The 14,038-nt window shown below is 48.8% G+C and overlaps 1 protein-coding gene across 1 annotated transcript in view; it reads right to left on the minus strand.

Moving 5' to 3' along the window:
- The window catches only part of LOC119456978 (DC-STAMP domain-containing protein 2-like), a 33,605-nt gene that overhangs the window by 1,696 nt on the left and 17,871 nt on the right, over positions 1 to 14,038 (minus strand). Inside the window, exon 6 of the mRNA XM_037718798.2 lies at positions 2,933 to 3,034. Coding sequence (XP_037574726.1) covers positions 2,933 to 3,034 — 102 coding nt within the window. The remainder of the gene's footprint in view (positions 1 to 2,932; positions 3,035 to 14,038) is intronic.

A 14,038-nucleotide genomic window follows, 5' to 3' on the forward strand; every position in this document is an offset into this window, starting at 1 on the left:
GTTTGTAAGAAAGTCACGTCTGTGTTATGAAAGTCACCCAGCCACAGCAGTAAAAATATGTTATTACAATTTTATCAGCCAAAATTGTTCAAAGTGAAAACACGAGGGTGCGGGTCTTCCTCCCTCTCCCTCTCTCTTCCCCCTCTCTCTGCCTCTCTCTCTCTCTATCTGCGTACATAGGCTTGTATGAAAGAGGGAGGGGGTGAAGCTTTCGTCTCTGCATTTTGGATGCTTTAGCAACGAATTGGTTCAACAGCACGAAGTCGGAAAAGTTTACGTACCGATTATCAGCGCACTTATTTATTGATGCACATGCGTGTGATCAAAGAAGAATGCGTTCGTAAATGAGCTTGCACAAGGCTGCACTCACACCACGTTAATATATATGCATGCTGTTTTCACCGCGTGCAAACTTCGTTGTCCAGTATGCAGCGCTGCGTTTTATGGAACAATTACTGCTCTTTTCTGCACTAAGAGGGCTCATAGTCGATTCGGCAAACCGAACTGGATCCTTGTATGTATAAAGTGGCAGCGTGGCGAGGATTTTATGTCGGCGGGTGTTCTGGCCCTATTCGTAACTTTCCTTTATTAATAACAGTACTCCCACAAGGTTTGAAAAATTTTCAATGTGTTTCATAGCACCCCCCCCCCCCCCCCACACACACACACACACCTTCCCAAAACCATAACCCTACTCTTCCCACCGTATACGACAAATGCAAATAATCACTGCGACCGAGCCTCTCCCTAAATCTCGAGTTAATCAGGAATCATCAGTGCCAATCGAGTCCCTCTCTCCCTGAATGAAGTGTTACTTTTTTTGTGTAAAAGTCCTGACGTAATTAGTATTGCGTGCTACGAATGTCATACACCATATGGTCTCGTTGGATCCTCTAGCAAAAGTGTTTTGACTGCAGCGCTCGAGTATAGTGAATCATTCACGTAGTCGGTCAATAACAGAAACTTCAAAACACGCAGGACTCTTTTCCAGTGAATATTTCACGAATGTGACCGATAACAAAAATCAGAGAGTGGTCAATTGGCGTCGAAACTGGGCGTAAACTATGCGTCGGCTGCAGAGAGCTTATGCGAACGAGCATTTAACATTTAAGGTGTGCAGGCTGGTAAACTGCGTCCAACCTTACATGTACAATGAGCTACGAGTAGTGCAACACTCTCACCTCTCCTGGTAATTCCCACGATGCCAGTTAACCAGAAAGGACAGCTCAGTCCTCCTTCCTAACCCCACACAACAATAGGCTATCGGTTGCGTCCCCTTAAGCCTAGCAATACTTAAAACAGCGCACAAAATGCGGAAGTCTAGACGCAACTGGGAGTCGGACAGAACCATAGGCGTGTTTGGTGGCTAAATTACACCCATGTGGTAAGCTCATTACCCCAGAGCCAAATATATGAAGAAAGCAGCCGTTTGTGCAATCCCACAGCTTTCCTGCGCTGACTTCTGTTTGCGCGTCCCGTCCTTGAATGGAGCGGTCGAATACAATGAGCTGCGCTTCTCGAATCAGCGCAGATGTGAGCACAGCGAACAAACTACCTAACACTGTCGCTGACTCTTCAATTATGCACAATGACAGTGAGACGACCTACACGGTTGCAGGAACGCGATACTAAAAAACTTATCGCAACTCTTTGCTTTGTGTATTGCCTTTTTTATTGACGCTGCACCAAGCTTTAAATACGGAGCGCACGAACTATACTAAGACGATAGTGATCTCAGAGTGCTTGGTCCTAAAGACGAATACATTTTCTTCACTAGTATAATTAATATGCGAAGATAGTATTGCTTGTTTAATTAGGAGGAAAACGCGTGCATTTGAGCTGTTCGCACTCACCAAAGGAAAGTCCATGCTTGGCTGGAATCGCCTAAACTTTGGCTGTTGTTCCCTCTGCTCCACCGCATCACTATCATTCCTTGCGTTTTCGGTAAACGAACTTGATTGGAGCTGTGTTCGAGCGCGTAGCCCACTAAGTGCTCTAACACGAGAAAAAAAATGCAGATCCAATGCCGATGTCGGGATCTATGTGAAGCGAAACTTTAGTGAAGCGGTAAAGTAAATCTTCTAGAAATGTTCATATTCTGCAACGCGTTTTATCGCATAGTGATTACGCGCCTGTCCGAAAAATCAGCAAGACGCGGATAAATAGCGGATGCACGTGACTCGCGAGTTCAAATTTCGACGGCCGACGACTGAGCTCACCTGTATCGATGTGATCCGTGTGTTGCTTGTTTTTGTTTGTTTGTTTGTTTTTTTCGGGCTATGAGCTCGTTCAATAAAAAGTTTATTCGTGAATAATAGTTTTGGTACTGCCTGGTTCTTCACCGCCGCTAAAACGTGATAATATTTTGTTGGAAATGATTTATTTGCGAAGTCACAAACCCGCTTGAAGCCGGAAGGATGATGTTTAGACAAATCCACGTAAAACCGATCAGTCAACCGCCATATTTGCAGCTCTCATTGACACTAGCGCCACAGTCTGCGAATTTCGTAGGAAACTCTACACGCACATGACATGGACTTAGAGAACGTGCGGCGCAGGAACAGAAACTGCGCACGCGATCTCGGAATCCATACATTCGTCAATCTACATGCCATAGCAATGGCAGGTGCCCGCGTTGATTCAAGATTGTACCACACCATTCGCGCCACGCGTACGACCTGAATTAAGACCAACAGCAGCGTTGAATTGGCGACGACGCTCACGAAGTTTTCGATACAGCAAGCGCGTGTTCAAGAGTCATAACAAAATTACGACGATGATTCTGTATAAGCGGCAAGCGGGCACCTGCAAAAACGTAAACAACGACGCGTGGCACAAGTAAAATAAGAATTAGAAAAAAGACAGACATGGAAACAAAGAACGCATGCGTTAATTCAGACGATAAGGTCAGCACAAAAAAAAACGTACGTACAGATTTCGGTGAAGAGATTCTTGATTGACAGGAATGCCTTTTTCATGAGAGATCCGAAGTCCAGAAGCAGCTTTATGACCTTTTTAACCCGGTCGTACACAGCTGAAACAATGAAGCAAGGAAAAAATTTTCAATGATAAATGAGGTTGAGTTCCCGAGGCCTGAAAACGTTGCACAGAAGTACATGTCTGTGATACCTACATAGTATATGTATCCACACTACCAATACCGGGCACATTAACGTCAATGTCAGGACTTTAGATTTTTACCTACAGGGGTGCTCACATATTTCCGGCTTTTTTTTTTTTTTTCTCGCGTTAAATGAAGGCCCTAGACTTCCAAACCCTAGAAAGAAAAGTGAAAAGTCTCAGAGCGCCGTAAATAATTTAATATAACAGCTTTACTACAGCCAGTTTCGGTGTCGTTTCCAAGGAAAATACTGTGTCGTGACGTCACGACACAGTATGTGGTCACGTGGGAGCAGGGCATCGCTACGTCTTGACACTTGTTCCGGCTCGCTCGGTCGCCTCGTATATGCTGCTACTCGATGCGAGAGCCGATCTGCGTAAGTAAACGCAGATCAAACGTAAAAACGTTTCCTATTGAATCATGGACTCTGACTATAACAAAAAATATATTTATATTCGCTCGCTCGTGTTCATGTGCTCTTTGATAAAAATGTCAAATGAACATTGCCTATGGAGGACTCGCGAAAAAAGAAAAGAAAGACACCCTAGCAGTACAATCTAAAAATTTTATGGTGAAAATAACATTACAGCACGCTAATATGAGCAATCTCTCCAATGCTATTCACTGCATGCTTAGAAGAAGTATTCAAGCTCTTAGACTGGGAAGAATTAGGAGTGAGGATCGATGGCGAATATCTCAGCAACCTTCGGTTTGCAGATGACATTGTCCTATTGAGCAACAATGGAGAGGAATTACAACAAATGATTGAGGACCTTCATCGAGAAAGTGCAAGAATTGGGTTGAAGATGAATATGCAGAAGACAAAGATAATGTTCAATAGCCTGGCAAGCGAACAAGAATTCATGATCGCCAGTCAGCCTCTAGAATCTGTAAAGGAATATGTTATCTAAGTCAATTACTCACAGGGGACCCTGATCATGAGAAAGAAATTTACCGAAGAATAAAATTAGGTTGGAGTGCATACGGCAGGCATTGCCAAATCCTGACTGGGAGCTTACCACTGTCGTTGAAAAGAAAAGTGTACAATCATTGCATTCTACCGGTGCTAACATACGGGGCAGAAACTTGGAGGTTAACAAAGAAGCTCGAGAACAAGTTAAGGACCGCACAAAGAGCAATGGAACGAAAAATCTTAGGAGTAACGTTAAGAGACAGGAAGAGAGCGGTGTGGATCAGAGAACAAACGGGGGTAGACGATATTCTAGTTGACATTAAGCGGAAGAAATGGAGCTGGGCCGGCCATGTAATGCGTAGGATGGATAACCGGTGGACCATTAGGGTTACAGAATGGATACCAAGAGAAGGGAAGTGCAGTCGAGGACGGCAGAAAGTCAGGTGGGATGATGAGGTTAGGAAATTCGCAGGCGCAAGTTGGAATACGCTAGCGCAAGACAGGGGTAATTGGAGATCGCAGGGAGAGGCCTTCGTCCTGCAGTGGACATAAATATAGGCTGATGATGATGATGATGATGATGATGATGATGAATATGAGCAAAGCAAAAACGACAAAAATAACGCACACTGCAAGCTAGAGCCCACGAATGGTCTTTGTAAGACAAAGGCGAAATGCAGCCCTGATCGTGGCCTCCCTATAGTCGCGCACTCCACGCGCTATAGGGCTGCCAGCATCAGAGCCTATTAAGCTTTAAAGACAGTTCTCAATGGTTGCCGCAGCATCGTGGGTCAGCATTTACGGTTGCATTTTCCGAAAGTCCTCGTGTCAAGATTGTCCAGTAGCAACGGAGGAGCTTAAATTTTCTTGGTCGGGCGCTGGACGTTTCCGCCCCAGCGCAGACACCGGAACCAGATCTAACAAATGCTCAGTAACACTCTCTCCTTTCCTTACTTCTGTCCAAGATTGGAATCGAATATTTCCATCAGGGAACGCGACAGAAGGCATGCAGTTGCAAGGGCCACGCCTTGCAACATTCTGAGCTGCTGTCATTAGTCTCGTAGCTTCTTGCCTGTTGACACGGAGGACATCAGCTACACGAGAAGGGGCTTAGCAATGCACATGCTGCAGTTATTAAAAAAACGAGGCTGGCCGCCATTTTTATGTCGCTCTTAAGTTCTCTAATTCTGCAAATATAGCAGAGTCGGTCCAATTTGTTACAGTTCCCCGATATCTATAGGAGAACACAATAAGCTATACTCCAGCTATGCGAGGTGCTATAACTTGACTCTGGTTTAGCCCAAATATCTTAGCGATCATCTCCTTCGTTGCGTTTTCTCCTTCCTTTTTTTATTTATTTCGTTCAACTGAGCGCTACGTGAACGTGCTTCATTATCGTATATAATTACTATATACAGGACAGACCAACTATTGCCTAACTCAAAGGCTTACATAACATACGAACGAAGCAACAATAAGCCGCACTCTCATCTGTATAATGGCTAGCTGCCGCGCAGTCACATGTGATGCCCTTTTCACGTCACTAATCTCCTATGTGATAATAAGCAAGCAGTCGAGTGGCTACTGCTAAAAGCTTATCACATCGCAAAAAGTAGTTTGTGCATCATCCAGGCCTCCATGTCACGTTTTTGACCGTTATAGTATATCAGTTGTATAAGCGCACACCCAGTTGTGCAGGGCTTCTGTGCCTCCCCCTCCTTCCCCCCCCCCCCCCCTGCTTTTCCTTTCTTCGTTCTCCCTGGTGCATCGATCGGTGTACGCACAGGTTACGGCCTCCTACACACACACACACACACACACATATATATATATATATATATATATATATATATATATATATATATTGTCACAGACAAAACAACAAAAGACTTCCGTCGACGCTATAGATGTTTTATAGAACAACTCTGGCACCTTCGTCGTTGTCTTCTTCGATGATCAACCCGACGTGCCTAGCATGGAATTGCACCGAGTGGCTTTCAGTCGTGTCAAGGTCGTGGCATTACCCCCCTCCCTAGAAGCATCGTCTCGATGCAGAACATTGATGCACTTGGGGGTGCCACAGTGATACTGTTAAGGTATACGTAGATGATGAGAGAGGTGTAGAGCTCTGAGGTCAGCGGGAGTAGTAAAGCTTCAACCGAGAGACGTGAACGACATCGGACAGGCGTGGGCGTCGGGGACGGCGAGTGGTGCCTTCTACTTCAGGAATCACTTCGTATGTCACGTCGCCGAGTCGTTGAACGATCCTATAGGGTCCAAAGTAGCGGCGCAAAAGTTTCTCCGACCGACCACGCTGGCGGATCGGTGTCCACACCCATACTTTGTCACCAGGTTGATAAGTGACGTCTCGGTGACGAAGATTGTATCGGTTGGCGTCATTGTGTTGTTGGTAGCGGATACGCATTCGTGCGAGCTGGCGCGCCTCTTCGGCGCATCGAGCGAATTCGGCAGCATCAGTGACAACATTAGAACAGTGGGTGGGTAAAAGCATCGCGTCCAACGTTGTTACAGCTTCCCGGCCATGCACCAAGCGAAAAGGGGTGAAGCCGGTAGTTTCTTGAACGGCAGTATTATACGCAAACGTAACATATGGGAGAACGTCGTCCCAGTTCTTGTGGTCGACGTCAACATACATGGAAATCATATCAGCGATCGTTTTGTTTAGCCTTTCTGTAAGCCCATTCGTCTGGGGATGGTAAGCAGTGGCTTTGCGGTGAACTGAACCACTGAGATGCATGATATCTTCTGTGAGCTGCGCAGTAAATGCTGTGCCCCGGTCGGTTATAACCACTGTCGGAGCACCGTGGCGGAGTACGATGCCATGTACAAAGAAGGTCGCAATATCATTAGCAGTGCCTCGTGGGAGAGCTCTGGTTTCAATGTAACGTGTAAGGTAGTCTGTGGCTACAGCAATCCAACGGTTACCAGCCCTCGACGTGGGGAATGGTCCAAGCAAATCTATGCCGACTTGCTGAAAAGGGATCCGTGGAGGATCAACGGGATGGAGAAGTCCAGCGGGACGCAGGGGTGGTGTTTTGCGTCTCTGGCAGTCGCGGCATGTCTTCACATATTGCTTGACATCACGGCGAAGGTTAGGCCAGAAGTACTTTTGGCGTATGCGTGAGAACGTCCGTGCGAATCCCAACGTGGCCCGAAGATGGCTCGTCATGAGAGGCCCGCAGGATGTCGTCACGTAGTGCAGACGGCACTACAAGGAGGCAGGCGGTTGCGGTTGAGTGAAAACCCAATTTGTAGAGGACGCCATCGCGGAGAAAATACGAAGATAACGTTCGGACGAACATACGAGGCGGCTCTGGTAGACGGGTCTCAAGGTAGTCGATGAGAGGCCGGAGTTCTGAATCATCGCGCTGTTGCTTGCTGATGTCTGACACTGTGACAATGGAAAGAAATGCGTCCTCTTCATCAACATCGAATGGCGACGGTTGAAGAGGAGCACGTGAGAGGCAGTCGGCGTCGGTGTGTTTACGCCCGGACTTGAACACGATCGTCATGTCGTATTCTTGCAAGCGAAGACTCCAGCGTGCGAGACGGCCAGAGGGATCCTTCAGATTGGCGAGCCAGCACAATGAATGGTGATCTGTCACAACTCGAAACGATCGGCCGTACAAATATGGGCGGAACTTAGCAATTGCCCACACAACAGCCAAGCATTCCTTCTCCGTAGTCGAATAGTTCCTTTCAGCTGGAGACAAAGTGCGGCTTGCGTACGCAATGACGCGCTCGGCTCCATCTTGCCACTGTACGAGGACGGCACCAAGGCCAACGTTGCTGGCATCCGTGTGCAACTCGGTGTCACTGTCTTCGTCAAAGTGTCCTAGAACGGGAGGTGTTTGCAGACGTTTCTGTAGTTCACAGAAGGCCTCTTGTTGGTCCTGCTCCCAGACAAACGGAACATTATCCTTTGTTAGCCGCTGCAAAGGTTCGGCTATCCTTGAAAAGTTAGCCACGAAGCGTCTATAATATGCGCAAAGCCCTAGAAAACGGCGGAGTTCATGTTTGTTCGCAGGTGTAGGAAACGAAGCGACAGCAATGGTTTTGTCGGGGTCTGGTCGAATGCCTGCGTAGCTGACAACATGGCCTAAAAATTTGAGTTCGTCATACCCGAAATGGCATTTTTCAGGCTTTAAGGACAGGCCAGCAGCACGAATTGCGTCAAGAACTGCTTGTAAGCGCTGTAGGTGCTGCTCAAAAGTGTCAGAAAACACAACGATATCATCTAAATAGACAAGGCATGACTGCCACTTGAGACCTGATAGTACTGTGTCCATCATGCGCTGAAAGGTAGCAGGCGCAGAGCACAATCCGAAAGGAAGGACCTTGAATTCGTAGAGTCCATCAGGCGTAATAAAGGCGGTTTTCTCACGGTCACGGTCATCAACCTCTATTTGCCAGTAGCCGCTGCGTAGGTCCATCAATGAGAAGTATCGGGCATGTCGAAGGCGGTCCAAAGAATCGTCGATGCGGGGAAGGGGATAGACGTCTTTCTTCGTAACGTTGTTAAGCTTGCGATAGTCAACACAAAAACGCATTGTACCGTCTTTCTTTTTCACCAGAACTACAGGTGACGCCCATGGACTGGTGGAGGGCTGTATGATGTCGTCGGTAAGCATTTGTTGGACTTGATTGCGGATGGCGTCTTGCTCTTTACGAGAAACGCGGTAGGCACGTTGGCGCACGGGTCTTTCATCGGGATTTGTAATAATTCGGTGTTTCGCAATAGGCGTTTGGTTGACCTTCGATGTTGAAGCGAAACAGTCCGCAAAAGACTGTAAAAGGCTCCGAATGCTAGCCTGTTGTCCACCTGATAATTTTGAATTCACATCAATCTTGCTGTTGGCCAGTACGTCACCGGTAGCATCTGCACCATTCTGTCCTACAGTTAAACAAGCAGGATTGTCACTGACTGGCTCCAAATAGGCGATGGCAGTTCGTGGGGCGAAGTGCTGGTATTCACGACTGAAATTAGTCACTAAAATCTGAGCAGTCCGTGACGACAGCTGCAAGATGCCGCGAGCTACGCAAACCTGTCGAGCCAACAAGACTGACAGATTGCCTTCAGCGATTCCGAGATGGGGAGGATCGTCGTCTGTTTCCACAGTGATCAACGTAGTACTCCGTGGTGGCAAAGTAGCGCAGTCACCAGAAACGCGTAACACCGTGGACTGTAGGTGATAGTCGTCCGAATGAGTTGCATGTTCGCTGGAAAAAGTGACAAGCAACTCGCGAAGGTTTATGATTGCCCCGTACTCTAGAAGAAAGTCCATACCGAGAATGATCTGCCTAGAGCACTCTGCCAGTATAATAAATGAAGCGACAAACGTGGCCTCACGAATGCGTACCCTCGCAGTGCATTTGCCGGTCGGTGTGAGAACATGACCGCCGGCTGTACGGAGCTTAGGTCCGGGCCACGGTGTCGTCACCTTGCGAAGTGCAGTAGCCAGTTGTCCGCTTAGAACAGAATAATCGGCACCAGTATCGACAAGAGCGGTTACCGGGTGGTTATCTACAGAAACGAGTATGTCTGCTGAAACAGGTTTACGGTTTTCGAAGGAAGGTGCCGAAGGTACACAGTCATCGTTGTCGTCATCGTTATCGTCGTCGGTGACGTCGCCGTCGGTGACGTCGCCGTCGGGGTGTCGCAGCGGAGGATCTTTCGAAGTGCGTTGTACAGCGGCCCCACCCCCCGAGGTCGCTGTTCTTAGTTTCCCCGACTTGGGCTCGTGGGCCGGTTGCCCACAGAAGCGGAGAACGTAGTGTAGCGACGAGGTGACGCCGATCGTCGAGGAGGTGGTGATCGTGACTGGCGCCTCTGTGGAGACGGAGATCGGCTCGTTGGCAGGGACTGTTCAAACGGTGGGAACTGCGCGTACGGCGACGAATCTCGACTGGCCAGATATTGCTGGATTTCTCGCGGGCGCTCTCCCTCACGTGGGCGACGAGCGCCGGGGTGATATCCCTGGAGTCCTATTCGTCGGTAGTAGCAGGCACGGTACAAGTGGCCCGCTTCGCCACAGTGGAAACAGAGTGGCTGATAGTCAGGTGTGCGCCACACGTCTGACTTTCGCGTATTGATTCGGGGGCTTGTGGACTCGTACATAGTTGTATGCGAAGTTTGACCCTGGAAATGGCGCAGCGGTTCTTCAGAACAAGGCAGGTTATGGTGGTTCACGGGCTGCGCAGGTAGCCTCACTGCTTGCGCATAAGTCAGTACAGGGGCGGCTTCAGGTCGGGTTTGCACGAATGGCTGTGCCGCCTGGCGGACTTCTTCGCGGACGATATCTGTGAGGGCCGTTGCGGTCGGCTGAAAACGCACTCCCTGTAGTCGATCAAGCTCCTCCCGCACGACACTACGCACAAGCTCTCGAAGCGCATCGGTGTCACAGGGCAACGAGAGAGATGGAGATGCTGATCCCAGGGTGATTTGGCGATCGTAGACCGAGGAGCGTTGCTGAAGGGCTCGCTCCATTGTTGTCGCCTCACTGACAAACTCAGCTACTGTAGCTGGAGGCCTTCGCATTAGTCCTGCAAACAGCTGCTCTTTCACTGCTCGCATCAGCAGGCGGACCTTCTTCGCTTCTGTCATGCCAGGGTCAGCACGCTTGAAAAGCCGCGACATGTCCTCTACGAACATGGCTACGCTTTCATTAGGCTTTTGAACCCTGCTCTGGAGAGCTTGCTCTGCTCGCTCTTTTCTTGCGGGACTGCTGTACGTATCGCGTATCTGCCGTTGAAATTCTTGCCAGGTGGTGATGGATGGCTCGTGGTTAGCGAACCATGTTCGGGCAGAGTCCTCTAGGGCGAAGTACACGCGCCTTAGCTTCTTCCGTTCATCCCAATCATTAACCTCGGCCACACGATCGAAGTCATCGAGCCAATCTTCCACGTCCTCAAAAGGCTCACCATGGAAAGGCCGCGGCCATTGGGGCGTGTGGAGAACTAGCGACGCAGGAGGCTGTCCCGTACCGTATGTCTCCTGTGTCTGGGTTGCGGTTGTGGTCGACATCATCGGCAGATCTTGAAGGCCGTATTCCGGAGGTAGTCTTTGAAGCCGTCGGCTTTTGCGTAGGTGGTCCGCTTGCAGATCCTGGGGGTCAGAGTACATAGACGCGTACCCAGCACCTCCACCAGTTTGTCACAGACAAAACAACAAAAGACTTCCGTCGACGCTATAGATGTTTTATAGAACAACTCTGGCACCTTCGTCGTTGTCTTCTTCGATGATCAACCCGACGTGCCTAGCATGGAATTGCACCGAGTGGCTTTCAGTCGTGTCAAGGTCGTGGCAATATACTGGAGCAAGAAAGAAAAAAGTTTTCAAAATAACAGATATTTAAGTCCAATGATGCAAGCGGAAAAAGTGGAGCTTGGCAGGCCATGTAATGCGTAGGATGGATAACCGGTGGACCATTAGAGTTACAGAATGGATACGAAGAGAAGGGAAGCGCAGTCGAGGATGGCAGAAAACTAGGTGGGTGATGAAGTTAGGAAATTTGCAGGCGCAAGTTGGAATCAGCTAGTGCAAGACAGGGGTAATTTGAGATCGCAGAAAGGGGCCTTCGTCCTGCAGTGGACCTAAATATAGGCTGATGATGATGACGACGATACGATCGATAGTACTAACATTAGTATCAACATGTGGGCGCCCTCATTACAGTACTTGGCTGTGACCCTGAATGAGGACATCGCGACACGTGTGATAGCTGCTCGTAAAGATATTAATACAGCAACGGCCTGCTCAGCCACGATGTGCGCGGTTATTGTATGGGATAGTACAGCGCGCTTTCAGGCTGCAGTAGAACACAAAAGAGTTCCCAACGTTGGCCTACAGGCCCGGGAAAATATATTTTGGTAATGCAGAAAATGCAGTAGCCTGCAGTTGATAAAGTTTTTTTTTTAACACGAAAGTGTTTTATTCCGGGGTCCACCAAGACTTCACTGACGTATTTCCGTCACGGAAATACGTCATAGAACATAATACAAAGAAAGAAACCAGAAGAAAAAGTTCCACAAACATGCAAAATTTGGGAATCGAACCCACGACCTCTCGGTCCGCGACGATAGATCGCCGAGCGTTTAACCCATTGCGCCACAAACGCATTCGCAGAGAGCTACACAGACGCGCCTTATATATCTAACACTCCTCCGTGTACCCGCGCTCTTGCTCGGGGCGGTGCCGCCGCCTATGAGCAGAAAAGAGAAGTACTGCATTATGACACTAAAGCCCGGGATACATGGAGCGAACTTTCTCGACGAACTTCACGCGTCAAGTAACGACGCGGCGACACGACGCAGGATGTTTGCTGTGTTGCAATACATGCGGCGAACGCCGCCGCGCGTTGGCCGCCGTGTTGGCGGCGGTCCCGGCCGCCCGCTTCGAACTGAATTTGGCGTTGTCCTTGTAGAATTCACTTAGTTGGAAGCAAATGACTGCGTAAACGGCTTTCGCTTAGTCTCAGGCCGCTTCGACGACAGAGTATTATGGATAACCTTGAGTAGTTTTCGAGATCGCTTCTCGTTTCGAACGCGTCTAAGCCTAGCGAAAGAAATATCCGATGCCAACGCCATCTATCGGGGAAGTCGGGAGATAGGCATGACGACAGCATGTGGCCTCTGAGATCAGAAGATTTCTGTTGAAGGTTGTTGTAGAGAGCTTGCACTGCTTGTCTGTTTCCTCGCAGATCAGCGGATATGGGATGTACAAATACAACGCGATTCCTGAGAGATCATACTAGGAACTACTCAATCGGTGCAGAGACATGCAGACACGGCAACACCAACGCGATTGCAGACGACGCGAAAAGGCGCGCGCGCGCGAAACACCAGCATGCATTGCGACCGGAACTAGTGCCTCCTGATTGGCTGTCGTCCACCGCTGCGCGCTAGACGCTTCCGGCGGCGGCGTTCGCCCGACGAAAATGTTTGGACAGGCAGATCGGCTGCGGACGGCAAATTTCTTGACGCCGGCCGTCGGACGTTCGCCGCCCGACGAAGTTCTTCGCTCGGACGCCGGTTATTCGCTCCATGTATTCCGGCCTTAACGCGCACCGACAGTGAACGCTTCGGTGGTCTCAGTACTACGACGCCTCGATGCCAGCATTCGAAGGGACGCTGGCATCAAGAAGCACTACCAACGCCACCTAGGTGGCGTTCACCGTACTCAGCACAGCGGAGCGTGGCCTCCGCAATTAGCTCTGAAAATGTTTCTGAAGTTGATCGCGGAGGCTGCAATTACGACGCGCTGTACGCGCTGATTTGACTCGGTGACGATTCAGTTACGTGCTTTGTCTTGCGCGTTGTATTAGTGTGTCAGTTACGTGCTTCGTCTTTCGCGTTGTGCTAGCGTGTGCAGCGTAGTGCAGCTTCCATATGCACGACGGTTGCTCATGGTCATCGACGTTGGTAGTCGTGATGGAGGAGACGTGCCACCAGGCGTCAGCGTGGGTGCATCAACGCCTAAGGGCGCTTTAGCCACAAAACACCAATAGACATTATATATCAATGTGCAATAAACATTACACTACTTCTGTGAAGACACGTTTCACTTTCGTGTTCTATACCGATTCCTATATAAGAGGGATCAACCACATTTTTTTTAGTTTATGTGCGCACATGCCTGATTGTGATCGTAAATATTTTGATCATGCTATTTTGTTGAAATATACGCAAACATGCACATGCCAACATCACGGTGTCTAATGTTATGTAGGCGTGTTCGCAGGTGGATGAGGGTCAGAGTAACAGTGAACATCTTGCTCTGGGTTTTATTCTCACTACTTCAAGCTAGAAGCTAGATAATAATGCATAACGCACTATTGCGCGCATTATTTCACTCTATTTCTGCGAACAACACATCACAATGTGTGTACACGGGGCTACGACAAAGTGTTCCTATAACCTTCCACCTTCGTGTCATATAGTTTTTCCACGTGAAAATATTTTAAAAGCCACTCGACGAGTAACCA

This window comes from Dermacentor silvarum, chromosome 6, assembly GCF_013339745.2.
Source record: "Dermacentor silvarum isolate Dsil-2018 chromosome 6, BIME_Dsil_1.4, whole genome shotgun sequence".
NCBI classification, from domain to species: domain Eukaryota; kingdom Metazoa; phylum Arthropoda; class Arachnida; order Ixodida; family Ixodidae; genus Dermacentor; species Dermacentor silvarum.